The sequence below is a fragment of the Pan paniscus genome, chromosome 2, assembly GCF_029289425.2.
Source record: "Pan paniscus chromosome 2, NHGRI_mPanPan1-v2.0_pri, whole genome shotgun sequence".
Lineage (NCBI taxonomy): Eukaryota > Metazoa > Chordata > Mammalia > Primates > Hominidae > Pan > Pan paniscus.
Window position 1 is genome coordinate 14,147,696 of NC_085926.1, and position 17,378 is coordinate 14,165,073.

The window sequence follows — 17,378 nt, forward strand, 5'->3', positions numbered from 1 at the left end:
ACTGCCACCTAAGTGGCAAAGTTGAGCGCTGAACCCAATTCTAACTACTTTCAAAGCCTGTGCTCCTTCTCCTAAATAGTGCTGCCTCTCTATTTATATCTACCCCATTGACAGTCACCAGAGGAAGAGAGTAAACAGCCTTCTTTGGTAACTTGGCCATGAGTTTTTCCATATATATCAAAGCAAGTCCCTAGTACAACCTTATCTGTGGTCTAATTAGCTCAAAAGAAAACAAAAGGATTGCAATTAGTGATCTGACTCCAAACAGAATCAAACAAAAAAACAAACAGAACCAAACAGTTCTGAAAACAAAGAAAGATGTTTCACCTTCAACCTCTTCCCAATCATTTTCACTTTCTTCCTCTTCTTCATTGCTGTCTTCATTCATGGTAGCCCCTCTCTTCAGATGGTGTGCCTTCTTGAGGTCACTTGGAAAGTCCCTGTGTAAAGACCACAGGAAGGAAGATGAAGAAGACTCAGACATCCTAGTGTTCCATTCAAGCTAAATGGAATTTTTAAAACCCCTCCTATTAATTGAGAATCTGTTGCAACTATTTAAAGATGATTAGTAAGCTCTGAGCCTCACTTCCTCCATCAACATGTGTTCCAAATCTCATCAAGATGTGCTCTGATCATCTGTCTAATTAATACCAGATGTGCTGTTAAAAAACCTACAATCTAGATCGTGTGAAAGAAAACATAGCTGTGCCTGGACATGACAAGGAAAAATTAGAAGACACCAAAATAATAATGAGTTCCAGAACTGTGATATCTGTGTGATATATGTGCAGTTGGAGGCCAGAAAGAACAGAATAAAATCTCCATTTATATATCCTACTATAAGCCTACTCAGACTTCTTTTCCATCTTTAAGAAATATGATGTAAGGAGACTGAAATTCCTAGCATTCTAACTTCAAGCAGGGATGTAACTACACATAGGTGAGTCATAAATAACAAGAGACATAGACAGCTAGCTAGCTAAGTAGATAATAACATAGATAAGTAGCTGGCTAAACAATGGCTCAAGGCTAAGTACTTGCTGATACGTAATATATTTCTGCAAATTCATATATAAAATGTGTCTAGAGTATCCAGTTACTTTTAACTTGTGTAAACTTTGGCACTTGGTACCAAGTGAGAATATTATCTAGGATTTTGGTATAAACATTTAAAATAACCAATCATCAATCTTGAGCTCTAATAATACACTCTTTTTTTAGAGTACCACTTTCTCTCAAAACACCAGCAATAAAAATTCCCCCTTAGAATGAACATAGCAGAAATGACCACAGTCAATGCTCAGGGGAGAGGGAAAGGGGGACCCAGAGCTTTCCTTGGCAGTATCGTGGCCTATCTCTATGTATATGTCTCTGGAGATAGAATTCAACTAGTGAGGGGAGGCAACTGGAAAGCAGTAAGTTCAGAGGTATTCTTCAGAAAAGTCTAGGGAAGGCCAGGCGCAATGGCTCACGCCTGTAAGCCCAGCACTTTGGGAGGCTGAGCAGGGCAGATCACCTGAGGTCAGGAGTTCGACACCAACATGGTGGAACCCTGTCTCTACTAAAAATACAAAAATTAGCTGGGCGTGGTGGTGGGCGCCTATAGTCCCAGCTACTCAGGAGGCTCACTTGAACCTGGGAGGCGGAGGTTGCAGTGAGCCAAGATTGCATCACTAGACTCCAGTCTGGGCAACAGAGCGAGACTCCATTAAGGACGGGACCGGGATGGGGACAGGACGGGGCGGGACGGGAAGGGAAGTCTAGAGAAAAGGAGAAGAGATGGATCATGGCGGAAAATCATCATGCTGTCCCGTGTCCCTTCCTGTGCCCTCTACTGGACTACTCTCCCATCCCAGGACTAGAGGCTGCTGGAAAAGCTGATACTGGCAGTGAGGATTTGTTTATGAAGCAAATGAAAAACTATCCCTCTGTTCTTCCTCTTCTCCCCACCCCTCAACTTTCTTAGGAAGCAGAAAATCAAGTGTTCCCTGGGCTCATAATCATTGTTCACAACATATTAATATAAATGCTCATTCATTGCAAAAATACTTGTTCAGTTTCTGCCAAATAAAAGGGCCTGCAATGGATGCTACAGGGCATATGAAAATGAACCCCACATGGTTCCAGCCCTCTGAGAGGTCACAGGGTAGTAAGCCTGGGTATGTGGCATGGTAACAATAACTGGCAGACATATCACACTCCCTAGAAGCGCTACAGGAAATCAGAGGAGAGAAGGGGGAAGAATCAGTGAAGCCTCTGGAGTAGGTGGTTTCAGATCTGCATCTTCAAGATGGAAGCCAGCAAGCACTCCAGGTAGAGGGAATACCATGAGCACAATGCAGGTGTAGAAAGTAGGAGAATGTGTTCAGTGAATGATGAGAAGCTCAGGTGGGCCGGAGAAGAGCGTGCTTGAGGACAGTAGTATGAGATAAAGCTGGAATGGCAGGTAAATATTTTGTATACATCTAATATTTTTGTGTAGTAGAAAGAGCACTGGACCAGGAGTCAGAAGACCTGGGTTCTCCTGCTTTTGCCACTGTCCAGCTGTGGAAGCATGAATAAATCACTTTCTGCATGCTGTCACTGTTCTTATCTGAAAAGTTTCCAGCTCTTACCGGTCTGAGTTGTACCTAGAAGAGTTTAAAGATCCAATCTTCCATGGACCCCAGTGGCAAGTAAGAATAGAGGTTTTCATTATTCACAATTCTCTGATGAGAAAAATCAAGACCCGAGACAAAGCTTTGCAGACATCTCACCTGAGGTCATCCCCATCGCTGAGGGCTTCATCCTTTATAACCTTGAGGTTTTCAGATTTAACAGTCACCTTGGCCACTTTCTTTTTTGCTGGACCATCTGCTGAACCCCCAGGATGACTGCAGCCTCTTTTCCTCTTTCCTTGTGAAACTTTGGAGAGAAGGCTCTTCTTTGGGGGTTTCTCATCTTCAAAGGCATCTAGGTGACAACACAGAACATAAGGTGAGGGGTGGAAAGAAAGGTGGAGGCAGTGCAGCTTATGGGCAGGGGCATAAAACGGCTCTATGACCTGTCTCCAAACCCCATCTCCATCACTGGTTCACCATCCCCTGTCTGGTCAGCAACCAGCTCTCAGCTTCTTCCCACCTGTGGCTAGTCTATGTTCACAGTAAAAACCATCTTCCTTTATCAGCACTTTACTTCTCCTATGACTACAGAAAATACCATAGGACTCAAATAAAACCTAACTTCCAGATCTTAAATGTCAGCTAACCTCCTGCCAGGAAAATACAACATCCATTAATTAGCACCTTATTTATTATCTGCCAAAATTAATTGTCTTAGGGATAATGTACTCCTAAGTAAAATGTTAAGTACATAAACATGTCCAAGTTTTACCACAACATCATTACTATTAATCTACATTTCTGCCAAACTTCAAGACCAAACTGCTCAAAACACATACTGCTCTGAAACCTTTCCAATGTAACCCAAATGGCACTCATATACCAACCACCTCAGCAAACTTACAGTTGGAAAAAGACAGCAATAATTCAAAAGTATTTTCTTAAAATAATTATTTTTTTGTTAAAGGGAAATAAAAAATGCATAAGCTGCTGGTTTTAGTCAAATTGGGGTATCTAAAATTATGGTTTATTTACATATAATAATTATATTAATAGATTAGTTTTAACAAATAATATGGCAGGGAAGGATAGTTTTCTATTTTGCAAATATATTCACACAAATTATCTTGAATCTGAAATAAATCTTTTGTCTTTGCATGACTCTGCTTCAATTAATTTTAGAAAATAAAAATACTCTACCTTTTATTGAGGTTCCAAAAGGGATTGCAATATTAACCTAAAATATAAAATTATTTAATAATTCAGTCTTTTCATTGTTTGTCTTGCTGACTCTCTGGATGGGTATTTATATTCCACAAGAATATACTTTTGCATGAGGGAAAAAAGACTCTCCCTTCTGATCTAAATGAAATCATGATTAAATGTTAATAAAATTCATATCAAAGGAGCATTTATTTTAATGTTAGATCATTGATTCCGTTGTTTCTTTAAATGTTTTATAAAAAAGGAATTTATGCATTCCCATTTTTAAACATTGTATGGAAACCAAAAAATAAGGAAAAATTTTGAAGTACAAATTATTTCAAAATTAATTTTTTCAAATCTGACAACAGATTGCCTACTCCAAGGCCAGAGGTTGCATAAAGCTTAAGATTTGACAGTTTGAGGAGGGTGCCCCTAAAATCAAGATTTCTGGATCTTACAATGGTAGTTAGCCCTCTAATAATAGGCAAAGATGCTAAACACTTCAATTTCTACTAATCTAAAAAAATGCACGTAGGAGGATACTTCAGAGGCATCACAAACTTTTCTAGTTGGTTAAAAAGCACAGCTTTTATTTCCGTTTGAAGAGAAAGGTAGAGGAGTTAAAAGGGAAAGGGGGATAAAGGAAACACAAAAACTCTGATTCAAAAGGATGTTATAGTATTCAAAAGCATCTAACAATAATCTGAATGTCCAACCATGAGATAATTGTTAAGTAACTTATGGCAGAGCCACACAACAAAATATAATTGAGTCATCCTTTAAGATAAAGAAAAACGATATATGATGTAATGTTAATCATGCAAAGTTGATTTTACAGTATGCTTTCTGCTATGTAAAAAACAGACTAGAAGGAAACAGACCACTATTTCATGGTGGCTATTTCTGGATGGCAGAAATATGGGTGACTTTCTGTTCTTTGCTATTTTTTGGTCCCTAAGCATCTAGAGACTCTTTTCCAGGACTCTCCAAAATCTTGAGTTATCTAATATGCCTAACCAGACTCCTTGAGTTCAGTGTTCTTTCAGTAGGGCAGGAATTACCACTGTGGTCTGCTTGCCCACCTACTGGGATTTAATAAGAACACCGGAGTAAACCTTCCAGCAGCAACTCATAGCACTCAGAATAAAATTCCAACTCCTTAGCTTGGTATCCAAGCTCAGGCCCTTGCTCACTTCTCCTACCCAGCCCCTCACTCGCTGTGTCCAGCCAACTGGCCAAGTTCATTCCCTCCTAAGAGTGTTTAAACACACTGTTCTCTCTGCCTAGAACTCTTTTCCCCAGAACTTCCTATGAATGGCTCAAAATTACACTAAATGCCTCAAAATGCCACCTCCTTACAAAGGCCTTCCCTGACACTGATTCCCATTTAGCTGCCTCTTCCCCAGCCCCATATAAGTTTGAGGGTTTTTCTTTTCATCTATAGAAGCATTTTCTGCCATGTACCCAAATAAGTTTTATCACAGCAGTCTTAGCACAGGGTGATAGCTCTTATTATCATGTGAATCCGTTTTTTTTTAACTTGTTATCTGCTCTAAGTACCCCTCCCCCCAGATTATAATCATGAGAGCAGGTGCCTCATCTGTCTTGTTCAATATTATCCTAGTACCTGGAACAGTGCGTGAAAATAGTAGGCGCTCAATAAACAGCTGTTGAAGGAATTAATGGATATCACTGAAGGTGTTAACACAGAGAAGAAATGAAAAGAAACCAGAGGTGCTTTAGTAACACAAAGGAAATCATGTGGAAGCCTGTTTTCTTTTCTCCTATTTGTCAAAAGCAGCCAAGTATCACCTTCATTTGCATGTACAGGGGTGCTATTAAAACCTACACTATTACAGTGTTAGCAACTACACTGATAGTCACCAAATTATTGTCATCTGCAGCCCAAACCATACTTGCTAAGTCTATGCTTCCCCACAAAACCACCAAACCACAACAAAGGTTGTAACTCTGCAGATCCTGGAAGCTGCCTTGGGAACTGACTGCTAGCTCCTCTAGCTAGCAGAGTAAACTTGGGTGCATCTTTACCTCCGTTTAGGCTGAATGACACCAGCTAGCCCAACTAATTACCTAACATGGGTAAAGCTAAAGCTCTTGGCTTTATATGCTATCCCACTGAAAACTCACAGCCACCCCGCAAGGCAGTTATTACATTTCACAGAGGAAATTCAGAAGGGCTAAAATATTTGTCCAAAATAATTCACCCAAGTGCATAAAACTAAGAATTGAAGCTCTACCAAGCTGGAACCGAGGTGAAGTGTTGAGCTGGGAAGAATACAGGTAGCATTTCCATCAGATTAAAACCGTAAATTTTTAATTGCCATATATCCAAATTACATTCTGACTAGAATACCAGCCCCTTTTTGTGACCCCTTGCTAAAATAGCAACCATCCTTTAAATCACAGATCAAACTACTTCAGAGAGCGTTTCCCGATCACGCCAGTCAAACTTGATTAATCCTTTGGAAGCTACAAAGCCTTGTACCTTCTTCCACAATATTTAGCACACTCTGCCTTGAATGTTTTACATGTAAATGTCATGTCAACACTACTCTATGATCCTCCAAGATATGTTTATCTCTCATGTCACCTCATTCATGTACAGCACATAGCAGATACTCAAAAGATGTTATTTGAATGAGTAAATGAGTGAATAAAATGGAACTCGTAATATTACATATGAGGTAAATCACCTCCTAAGTTTACGAATTATTACCATTTCACTATTTCCTAATGGATGATGAATTTATAACCGGTATAGAAACAGAATCTAGTGTGATAGCCTTTGCCAGTTACCTAGTCTAATCTACCCAGTTTTTTCAGGAGACCCAGAAATTCCTTCTACAGCCTGCATTTTGCAATTATTTAAAATATTTACTAGCCGGGCACAGTGGCTCATGCCTGTAATTCCAACACTTCGGGAGGCCGAGGCGAACGGATCACCTGAGGTCAGGAGTTTGAGACCAGCCTGGCCAACATGGCGAAACCCCATCTATACAAAAATACAAAAATTAGCCGGGCATGGTGTCAGGCACCTGTAACACCAGCTACTCGGGAGGCTGAGGCAGGAGAATCACTTGAACCTAGGAGGCGGAGGTCACGCCACTGCACTCCAGCCTCAGCGACAGAGTGAGACACTGTCTCGAAAAAAATAAAAAATAAATATTTATTTAGCATTTAGCCCTACCAATCCACGGGCCCTGCATCCACAGATTCAACCAACCACAGATGAATATATTTCGGGAAAAAAAATACAAATTTAAAAAATACAGCATGACAACTATTTACATAGTATCCACATTGTATTAGGTATTATTAGTGATCTAGAGATGATTTAAAGTATGTCGGAGGATGTGCATAGGTTACATGGAAACACTAGGCCATTTGATATAAGGTACTTGAGCATCACAGGTTTTAGTATCCGCGGGGTATCTGGGAAGGACCACCTTAGTTTGCTCAAGGAATGTCTAACTTGAGTTTTGAAGAAATAGAAAAAATCAGCCCTGGCAAAAGCCATGGGGGGGTCACTCTAGGCAGAAGGAACATCAAAGGAAAAGGCTCAAGAAATAACTTGGCATATTTGAGGAAGAGAAAGGAGGCCAATAAGGAGGGTATCTGGCAAGGAAACAAGTGGTAAGAGAAACAGGAGAGGTAGCAAGAGCCAAAACATGTAGCATTTTGTAGGCCAGGATAAGACAACTGGATTTTAAGCTAAGAGCAATGGAAAACCAAGGGGAGTTTAAAGCAGGAGCAGGGCATGATTTTTTTTTTTTTTTTTTAAGATTATTTGGGTTGCTGGATGCAGAGCTGGGAGGCCAGTAAAGACGAAACTGCAGTCACTCAACTGAAAGGTGATGATGACTTGGACAGGGGCTGTGGTCATGGAAATGAAGAGAAGTGGACAAATTTGAAATACACTCTGAGGCTGAACTGAGTGGACTTGCTGACGGACTGGATGTGTGGACATAAGAAAAAGGTGGGCTTTGCTTTATAACAAGTATTGAGACTGGAAAAACGGAGGAAAGCATAGATTTAAAGAGGAAAACCATGAGTTCTGCATTGCCCATGACAAATGTAAGAAGCCTATCAAATATCCATGAGGGGAAGTCAGGTGGGATCCCACTGTGGAACTCTGGGTGAGACTCAGCTGAAGTTATCATTCGGGAGTCAGTACACTGCATCACTCTATACGTCCTGGTCCGTCCGTCTGTCTTCCTGGGACACAAATAACTGCCTTCTCCGAGTTCAACCCTGAACATCTGTATCCTCTGGACAACGGGGAGCGGGAAAAAAGCTACGCAGGAGCTTGGATCGGGCGAGGCTCGCGGGAAACCGCTCTGGGTGCGCAGGACAAAGGCGCGGGGACAGCGGGGAGGGCCGGCCGCGGCCTGCTGGGCTGCCCCCACGGCGCGGAACGCGCGCAGCAACCTCCACCAGGCCTCCGCGTCTGGACTCCCGCCCTGCCTCTGGGCCTCCTCCGCCCACCGGCGGCGTCTCCCGCGAAGCCCGCTGGGCCTCGCTCTCACCCTCCTCCTCCTCCTCCTCACGCCGGGCCTTGCTCTTGGCCTTGGATTTCTGGCTGCGCAGTTCGCGTCCCCGCGGCTCCCCGCCGGCCGCGCGTTTCCGAGCCATGTTGCTTGTCTGGGCAAATTCCACTTCGCGAGTGACGCACCCGGCCGCGATGCGCTAGAACGCCGGCCCGGCCCCGAGGCGGTGCGCTTGGCCACGCCCCTTCGTTGGAGGCCTAGTCACGCCCCTAAAGGAAGCTCCACCCCATACCCGTGGCCACTAAAAAACCGCGGGAAGCAGGAAAGAGCACAACAGGTTTCTCTCTATTTCCGGTGTATTGTAGCCTCACGTTTCCGGAGATGACGTTGCTCTTGTGTTCTCGCGAGAGGCGGGAAAGGGCGCAGGGTTTGAAACATGGCGGACGACGTAGACCAGGTAAGTGTATTTTAAGGAGGTCGCTCGAAGGAGCTTCTTGTACTAGGCTGCTTTTTCCAGACTCAGGAAAAATGGCCAGTCGTGCCTCCTCTCTCCAAGTCACCATGGCCTAATCCACCCTGTCCTTTCCGTAACCCCCCCCTCCGAATTTTGCCGTAGGCCCTGAGACCTTTTCCTGTTAGAAGCCCACCTGATGACTATTCTCACACTCTTCGCTTCATTTTTTTTAATCTATAGATTATTATCCTTAGCTACCTCATGGAGCTGTTAGGATTCCAATAGAAAGCCAGGTAATAAAGTTAGGAGTTGTTATCATTAGTGAGCGCAAAAATTATTTATTCATTCAGCAGATAGAGTGAACATCAGCTTTGTATGGTTAGACACTGTTCTAAGGGCCAGGGACACTGACATCGACATATAAGAGATCCTTGCCATTACTTGGAGCTTATATTTGCGAGGAGAACAGATAAAAGTAAATATAAATATGTAAGACTTCCAGGAACTGTGATGTGCTATGAAGGAAACAAGGAACTGGTATGCAGAATAACAGATGGTCCTAGAAGCTTTTTCACTTGGTCTTTTTCTTCCTCAAATATCTTTGGAGATCATGCCACAACTTAAACTTTCTACTGAAATCTGACCTCCTCAGAGAGGACTTCTGCCCAAATAGCACTCCCGCTACTCTGGTTACCCTGCCTCATTTTTCTTCATAGAGAGTTATTTTTTCATATTAAATGTATGCATCTTTGTTTAATGTGAATCTCTCCCCACTAGAATGTAAATGCCATGAGAGCAGGGATTTTGTTTTGTTCATTCTTTTGTCTTTGGGGTTTAGAACAGTGCTGGAAACACTCAAAAAATATTTGAGTGAATGAGTTAGATGATCAGAGGAAGCCTCTTTGAGAAGCCAATATTTAAAGCTACAGGATGAAAAGAGCAGACAGTGGGCATCCCAGACAGAGGCTTAGGTAGCAGTAGGGCTTTTTCATGTGCATATTCTTACAGTATTATAATTATTTCTATGCCTCTCCACAGTAGAATGAGCTCCTTGAGGGTGGGGATTGTGACTTCTCTATCATTGTAATCTAACAGTTGGTTATCTGATCCTTTAACAAACACTTGTTGAACTGAGGGACATAGGGACCAGTTGAGTTAGGTTATTTTTTTCTCTCATCAGGCCTTTTGAATCTTCAGAGCCTGTTACCAATTCAGTTACCTTCCTCCACTGGCCTTGTGTACTTACTGAAGAAGCTCTCCTTGAATAATATTTCTAACTCTTAGCGGCTGCAACCATCCCTTCCATGTGGGTGACCCCAAGTCATCCTAGCCCTGACCTCTAAAACCAATGTTTCCAGCAGTTCTTTAATAATATAATATTAATAGGAATCTTTTCTTTTCCTTTTTTTTTTCTATTCTTTTCTTTTTTTTGGATGGAGTCTCACTCTATCGCCCAGGCTGGAGTGCAGTGGCGTGATCTCAGCTCACTGCAACCTCTGCCTCCTGGGTTCAAGCGATTCTCCTGTCTCAGCCTCCCAAGTAGCTGGGACTACAGGTGCGTGCCGCCACACCTGGCTAATTTTTGTATTTTTCGTAGAGATGGGGTTTCACCATGTTGGCCAGGCTGGTCTCAAACTCCTAACCTCAGGTGATCTGCCTTTCTCAGCCGCCCAAAGTGCTGGGATTCAAGCGTGAGCCACCACACCCGGCCAATAGGAACCATTTCTAAGTATTAATATTTTCTGCTTTCCTGGCACTGTTTTTAAATGCATTAACTAGTTTAATCCTCATAAGAACCCAGAAAGAAGGTTGTGGCTTTCTCAATTACAAATGAAGAATCTGAGAATTACAGATGGCATGATTTTTAATCTCAGTTCGTAAATGTCAGGTCACAGCCAGGAGTTGAACCCGGACTGCCTGACTCCAAAGCCAGTGCTTGCTTGCTTTTTTTTTTTTTTTTTTTTTTAAAAAAAAAGACAAGAGTCTCACTCTGTTGCCCAAGCTGGAGTGCAGTGGCACGATCTTGGCTCACTGCAACCTCCACCTCCCCAGGCTCAAGCAATCCTCCCACCTCAGCCCTTGGAGTAGCTGGGACTACAGGCATGTGCCACCATGCCCGGCTAAGCCAGTGCTTTCAACCAGTGTTCTATACTGGCTACTAAATATATTTATCTTACTCACCAGTTGGCAGCCTAAACTCAACCTGTGCTGAATTCATAATCTTCCCATAAACCTACACCTCTATTTGGCATTCTGACTAGTGTATGGTAGGCATTAAGTGAGTGTTTTTCCAATGATTACATAATATTTGAGATAAAGCTAAAGTCCCTGAGACCCTATGCCCTGAAATTGGGTCAGGCAGTTTGGATTTTGAGGGAACAAAGTATAGTCATGATTATTTTGCTGTGTAACTTCTCATGTATGTGTGTTTTAACCTACATTTATATAGCACGTATTATGTGAAAAGCTCTGTTCTAAGCCTTCATGTATATCACTTAAGCCTCACAAAAACAGTATTAGGTAGACACTATTATCTCCATTTTACAGATTAGGAGACTGAGGCAGAAAAAGGTTAAATAACTTGCCCATGGTCACACAGCATAGCAGTGATTTAAGCACTACTCTGACTCTAGTACTACATTACTAATCCTGTTTCTTTTATCAGCAACAAACTACCAACACTGTAGAGGAGCCCCTGGATCTTATCAGGCTCAGCCTAGATGAGCGAATTTATGTGAAAATGAGAAATGACCGAGAGCTTCGAGGCAGATTACATGTAAGTAAATTTATCAAGTTACCTTGAAATCAGATTCCTTCCTACCCCTACTCCCTTGAAATGTAAAACCTGTCCAGAGTGAAAGGGTATTTTGAAGGAAGAGAGGGTGGTGGAAAGTCACCCATATCACATAAGCCAAATAAAGCGGCATGTATTCACATTTTTAACATTTTTTCTTTTAATAGAAATACGTTTATTATAGAACATTTTTATTCCCTTCATTTTTCCCTTCTGTTTATTTGTAAATAATATTTATTTGTCCTCCATTCGTAAATGTTTTTTAAATTTAAAACACAAATATGTGTTTTATTAGGAAAAGTTAAACAGCACAAAAATATATAGAGTAAAAAGTGAAATCCCATTTCTTCTACTGGTAATCACTACTAAAAATGGGATTATCTTGGCCAGGTGCAGTGGCTCATTCCTGTAATCTCAGCACTTTGGGAGACTGGGGCAGGAGGATCACTTGAGGCCAGGAGTTCTCTGTGTTGCCAGCCTGGGCAACATAGAGAGACTCTGTCTCTACAAAAAATAAAATTTAAAAATTGGGTTACCTTTTCTGTATGTTTACACATATACACTCATATATGTACATATGCACATACTTGCATTATGTACACCCTACCTCTACAAAACATGGATCTTGCCATACATGTTTTTCAGTACCTTTTTTTTTTTTTTCACTTAATCTTTCTTGGAAATTGATCATGAGTGCATTTAATTTTCGTTTATTCTTTTTAATGACTACCTAGGATTCTGTATATGATAGTGATCGATTTTTTTTCATTTCTTGCTACAAATACGTAAATACTTGCAGTAAGCATTTTTTTACATATTTCTTTGTGCATATCTGCAAAATATCTGTAGAATTGGTCCCTTGAAATAATCCCATTTGTTCATAGAGAACCCTGAAGGTTTTGCCTCTCCTTAATGACTTGTTACTTTCCTAAGTGTGTTGTTTTTAGTGTTGCTACTCTACCCTAAAGTGATTAAAAATAGCTAACATTTATTGAGCATTAATTATAGACCAGGTACTATTATTCTAAGCATTTTGTGTGTGATGTCTCATTTAATCTTTATAACAACCCTATGATGATACATACTAATTATTCCTGCTTTGCAGTGTAGGAAACTCAGGCTCAGAAAGGTACAGTCACTTGACGGTAAAGGGAGAGCCAGAATTTGAATCTAGGTTGTCTGACCTGAGCCCCACTCATAAGTACTGTGGTTCCGCCTTCCACAAAACTTAAAGATAAAGAACCTCTGGGCTTAGAAAGGAAATAGGGACCCAGGGAGACAATCTACAGCTGGCCTTAAAGGAAGAGAGACTCCAGGAAAGAATGGTGGTAACTTTGGGAATACAAATGGAATTGAGTTTAATTACTTAAGTTTGTGGCTCTTGGAGGCTTCTTCAGTTCCCTGTGTAAACTTGATGGTCTCTATCCTAAATGGCCCCAACTTTCTGTTTGTTTTGTGCCTCTCAGTTATACATGTTTGCTCTTGTTAGTGTGCCCTGCTTAGCAGTTCCCCACATGGCTGACAAGTGACTTTTATTTTGATGTGAGCAGGTGAACCATGTAACACGTTGTTAGAAGTAAACTTGAGTTCTGAACAAGGTCCCAGAAAGTGCACCTTTTAGTAAAATGAATGAACTTTGGAGCTTGGATTGAATATCTTAGCTGTAACATTTATTGATTGAGCCCACAGGTACTAAACACATTTAAGTTCTGGATAGGTTAGAAATGGGCAGGGTGTTGCTCTACTTACTTTCTCTCTGCGACATGTGGTCTACTGTGTGCCTTTAGAAGACTGCAATGGCATTATCTTACCAGTAAACAAAGGATTTTATCTTCTTTACTGTATTTTTCTTGTCACATTGTTATAGGTGAAATTGAAGGATGTCTACTGATAAATGATGAAGATGAATCTGCTGTTTTTCATAATTAAATATTATAAATGATGTGACTGCCTTAGATAACAAGTGGGGTGGAGACTTTAAAAATAATTTCAAGTGATTTGAAGTAAATTTATTTTTGGCAATATAAGCAGTTTTATATTTTTATCAGGTCAATTAAGTAATCATTGGAAGTGACTTGTGAAGAAACAGTATATTAGTACTGTAGGATTACTTTTTATTTGCATGTAAAAGTTTGTGATGTAAGTATCAAATGCCCTAGTTGTAATTGAGCAATTTGCATATTGTTAAGCCTTTATCATTTTTGTAATTTGATTATTAAATTTCTTGGTTCTGTACCCTCCCACTTTAGGCTTATGATCAACATTTAAATATGATCTTGGGAGATGTGGAAGAAACTGTGACTACTATAGAAATTGATGAAGAAACATATGAAGAGATATATAAAGTAAGTCATGCAATTCTATTCATTGCTTTGCAAGTATCAGCTGTTCTCTCTCGAACAGCTTAACCCATATTTATGGGAAGCCTGTCATGTTTTGACACCTACTTATGGACTCAGTAGAGCATAGCAATTAAAAGCAAGGGTTCTGGCATCTGACAGACCCTGTTGCCAGTACTGGCTTGACCACTTCCTACTTGGGCTACCTTGGGCAAGGGAATTAAGTTAGCTGACTTCTCATTGGTGAGCAGGAATACTACCACTTACCTCATAGGGTTCCCAGATTCAGTGAGATACAACAATGCAAGGTGGCTATGTATAGTAGTGTGTAACAGTAATAGTGGACAGTGTTCTTTCGTTTTCTGTAGATTTGATCTATTAATACTTAATTTATTAGAAACTGAAACTGAAAATTTTTTAAAATATTTATTCATTAAAAAAATCTGGCCAGGCATGGTGGCTCACACCTGTAATCCTAGCACTTTGGGAGGCCGAGGCAGGTGGATCACCTGAGGTCAGGAGTTCGAGACCAGCCTGACCAATATGGTGAAGCCCTGTCTCTGCTAAAAATACAAAAAATTAGCCGGGTGTGGTGGCATATACCTATAATCCCAGCTACTTGGGAGGCTGAGGCAGGAGAACTGCTTGAATCTTGGAGGCGGAGGTTGCAGTGAGCTGAGATTGTGCCATTGCACTCCAGCCTTGTCAACAAGAGTGAAACACTGTCTCAAAAAAAAAAAGGCTGGGTGCAGTGGCTCATGCCTGCAATCCCACCACTTTGGGAGGCCAAAGCGGGTGGATCACCTGAGGTCAGGAGTTCGAGACCACCCTGGCCAACATGGCAAAACCCTGTCTCTACTAAAAATACAAAATATTAGCCGGCCGTGGCGGCAGGCACCGGCAATCCCAGCTACTCGGGAGGCTGAGGCAGGAGAATCACTTGAACCTGGGAGGTAGAGGTTGCGGTAAGCTGAGATCGTGCTACTGTACTCCAGCCTGGGGGACAGAGTAAGACTCTGTCTCAAAAAACAAACAAACAAACAAACAACAAAAAAAACCTATCACGTGTTACTGTAAGTAACATTTTTATGAACAATAACTATTTTCTAAAACAAAATTTTAATGAGGAATGTCTTTGTTTTACATTTTTGCAAATCTCTTTAATGCCCCGCTTAATCGATGACAGCTAGAAGATTCTCATATCTTTTTTCTGCGTTAAATCTATCATGAGATGTTGTTGTAATTGAAGCAAATCTGACCACACAGATAGGTAGTTGGAAAGGAAGGAGTTTGTTTTGTGAATGTTCTACCTTTGATACTACACCCAAACTGAACAAGTGGTAGTCAGTCAAAGATTATTTGCCATCTGGAATCTGAAACGGTAACAGTAAACTTTTCGTACTCTTGTTAGGTGAAAATTCATTAATCTGCCTTGCACCTCAAATGGATCTCTTACTCATGCATGATTTGGTTACATCAGGCACTGGTTCTTTAGAAAATAGTAGTTCACTGGGCTATGCAGATTCATTTTATTTCTTCAGTGTTTAAAAAAAATCACATTTATTAGTTATCACCAATGATCTTGTCAGAAAGGTCTTTTTTTTTTTTTTTAAAGACAGTCTGACTGTGTCACCCAGGCTGGAGTGCAATGTCAGTCTCAGCTCACTGCAGCCTCCGCCTCCCAGGTTCAAGCAATTCTCGTGCCTCAGCCTCCAAAGTAGCTGGGATTACAGGCATGTGCCACCACGCCCAGCTAATTTTTGTGTTTTTAGTAAAGATGGGTTTCACCATGTTGGCCAGGCTGGTCTCGAACTCCTGGCCTCCCAAAGTGCTGGAATTACAGGTGGGAGCCACTATGCCAGGCCGTAGCAGAAAGAAAGGTCTTTAAGATTTGGAAAGACAGTTTCTGACCCTGCCAGGGCATAGTGGTTAAAATGTGGGCTCAGAGTACAAGACTACATGGATTCAAATTTTGACTCCCTTGCTTACCACCTTTTTAATTGAGCCAGCTCACCTAACCTGTCTGTGGATATGTTTCCTTGTCTGTAAAATGGGAATAATAATAGGACCCACTTCATACAACCGTGGAGGATTCATTGAGGGCTACATGAAAAGCCTTCAGATTAGTGACAGGCACGTTGTAACTGTTAAACTGTTAGCCTTCACTGGATTTTGTAGTTCTGCTTTATCCTGGCTTTCCTCCTCTCTCTGACCACACCTGACTCCTTTGCTAGTGTTCTTTCTCCTTCTGAGTGTAAACATTTAGCATTTTTTTCTTTTTTTAAAATTTTTACTTATTTATTTATGTATTTTTGCTGGCTTATTTCTCCAAGAAAGAATAGCATTTTTTAAAATCTGCATTTTTTCCCCTTTAGGAATTTCATTTATTAACTATTGTTTAGTGGTTATTGTTTTATTAACATGGACACAATCATAAGTACTAAGATGCACTTTTTCTTAAATTTTAGCATCTTAAAAATCTGATTGCATCTTACAGGTGATGTGATAAAAAAAGAATTGCGTCATAGTTTAATTGGCAAAATTTATCCTTTTTCAGCTCAACTAAGCTTACAAATGATACCTTAAATGTGATAAAATATGGAATATGTGGCTTTAATATTCTGCTTTATTCATGTAACATTATTAACATAAGAATTTTACCATAAGAGTAGACTCTTCATAAGCATTTTAATGCTCTTGTCTTGAATTCTGCTTGTGACAGAAATGACTCTTCAACTGTGGTGTCTATTACAGAGAAGGGAACACTGCCACTTACTCCATGTTTGCAGTGAACTAACAGCAGGGTCCACCTCTGTCATCCCTAGTAGTCTGCTCCAAGTGCGGTTCCTCCTGACACTGTTTGAAGGTGCTATGTGTCTGTGCACATGTGCATTTCTCTGGGTGGAGTGTCTGTAACAGAGTCTCAGTAGTTACTGACCTCCATTAAGATTAATTGCTGCCTTGAAAGGCTACTGGGGCTGGTTAGCTCCTGAACGCTGCGTGCTGCGTGCATGTGGCCTCTCTTGCGCCTAGAGTTGCAACTGCAGAACAGTAAGCAAAGTCTGTTTAGTTAATGAGTTCTTTTTCACATTGCCATGATGTATTGGGTAAAACATTTAAAATTGAATCTTTGGATGACTGAGAATACTTTAGTGTGTAAATGTGTATTAACTATAGACATAGAAAGCAAAGACAGTGATATTATAGAGAGTGTCTGCATCTGGTTCAGTGCCATGGAGAACAACTACTTCACTCTCCTGTGCGCTCTTGTTACTCCTCTCCAAGATGGGAAACCAGACTAAATGGTTTCTTACCTTGGCCCATTTTATATTTTGCTCTCTCTCTCGTCTATTGAAATAACTAATGAACATCAACGTTACCACCAAAACAGTATGGGGGACCCATAAACCATCAGGTTGTTGGGTTTTTTCCCCCTATAACTTACATAATTGACTTCTAAATAATTAATTTGGCTGC

The 17,378-nt window shown here is 40.9% G+C and overlaps 2 protein-coding genes across 6 annotated transcripts in view; one reads left to right on the forward strand and one right to left on the reverse strand.

The window, feature by feature from the left end:
• The window catches only part of XPC (XPC complex subunit, DNA damage recognition and repair factor), a 33,462-nt gene extending 24,910 nt beyond the window's left edge, over positions 1-8,552 (reverse strand). The window contains exons 1-3 of one of the 2 annotated variants that reach the window (XM_003826230.6): positions 8,354-8,552; positions 2,757-2,952; positions 328-440 (exon numbers count right to left, since the gene is read on the reverse strand). In XM_003826230.6, the coding sequence (XP_003826278.2) occupies positions 328-440; positions 2,757-2,952; positions 8,354-8,459 (415 nt within the window). In that variant the 5' untranslated portion in view covers positions 8,460-8,552. The remainder of the gene's footprint in view (positions 1-327; positions 441-2,756; positions 2,953-8,353) is intronic. The other variant, XM_034955869.3, reaches the window with a different exon arrangement.
• Positions 8,553-8,633: 81 nt separating this feature from the next.
• The window catches only part of LSM3 (LSM3 homolog, U6 small nuclear RNA and mRNA degradation associated), a 68,865-nt gene continuing 60,120 nt past the window's right edge, over positions 8,634-17,378 (forward strand). For all 4 annotated transcript variants that reach the window (XR_004670452.2, XM_063602718.1, XM_034955872.3 and 1 more), the window contains exons 1-3: positions 8,634-8,771; positions 11,434-11,544; positions 13,812-13,907. Coding sequence is in view for 3 of the 4 variants with exons in the window: in XM_063602718.1 (XP_063458788.1) it covers positions 8,751-8,771; positions 11,434-11,544; positions 13,812-13,907 (228 nt within the window). In the remaining variant the exon portion in view is untranslated. The remainder of the gene's footprint in view (positions 8,772-11,433; positions 11,545-13,811; positions 13,908-17,378) is intronic.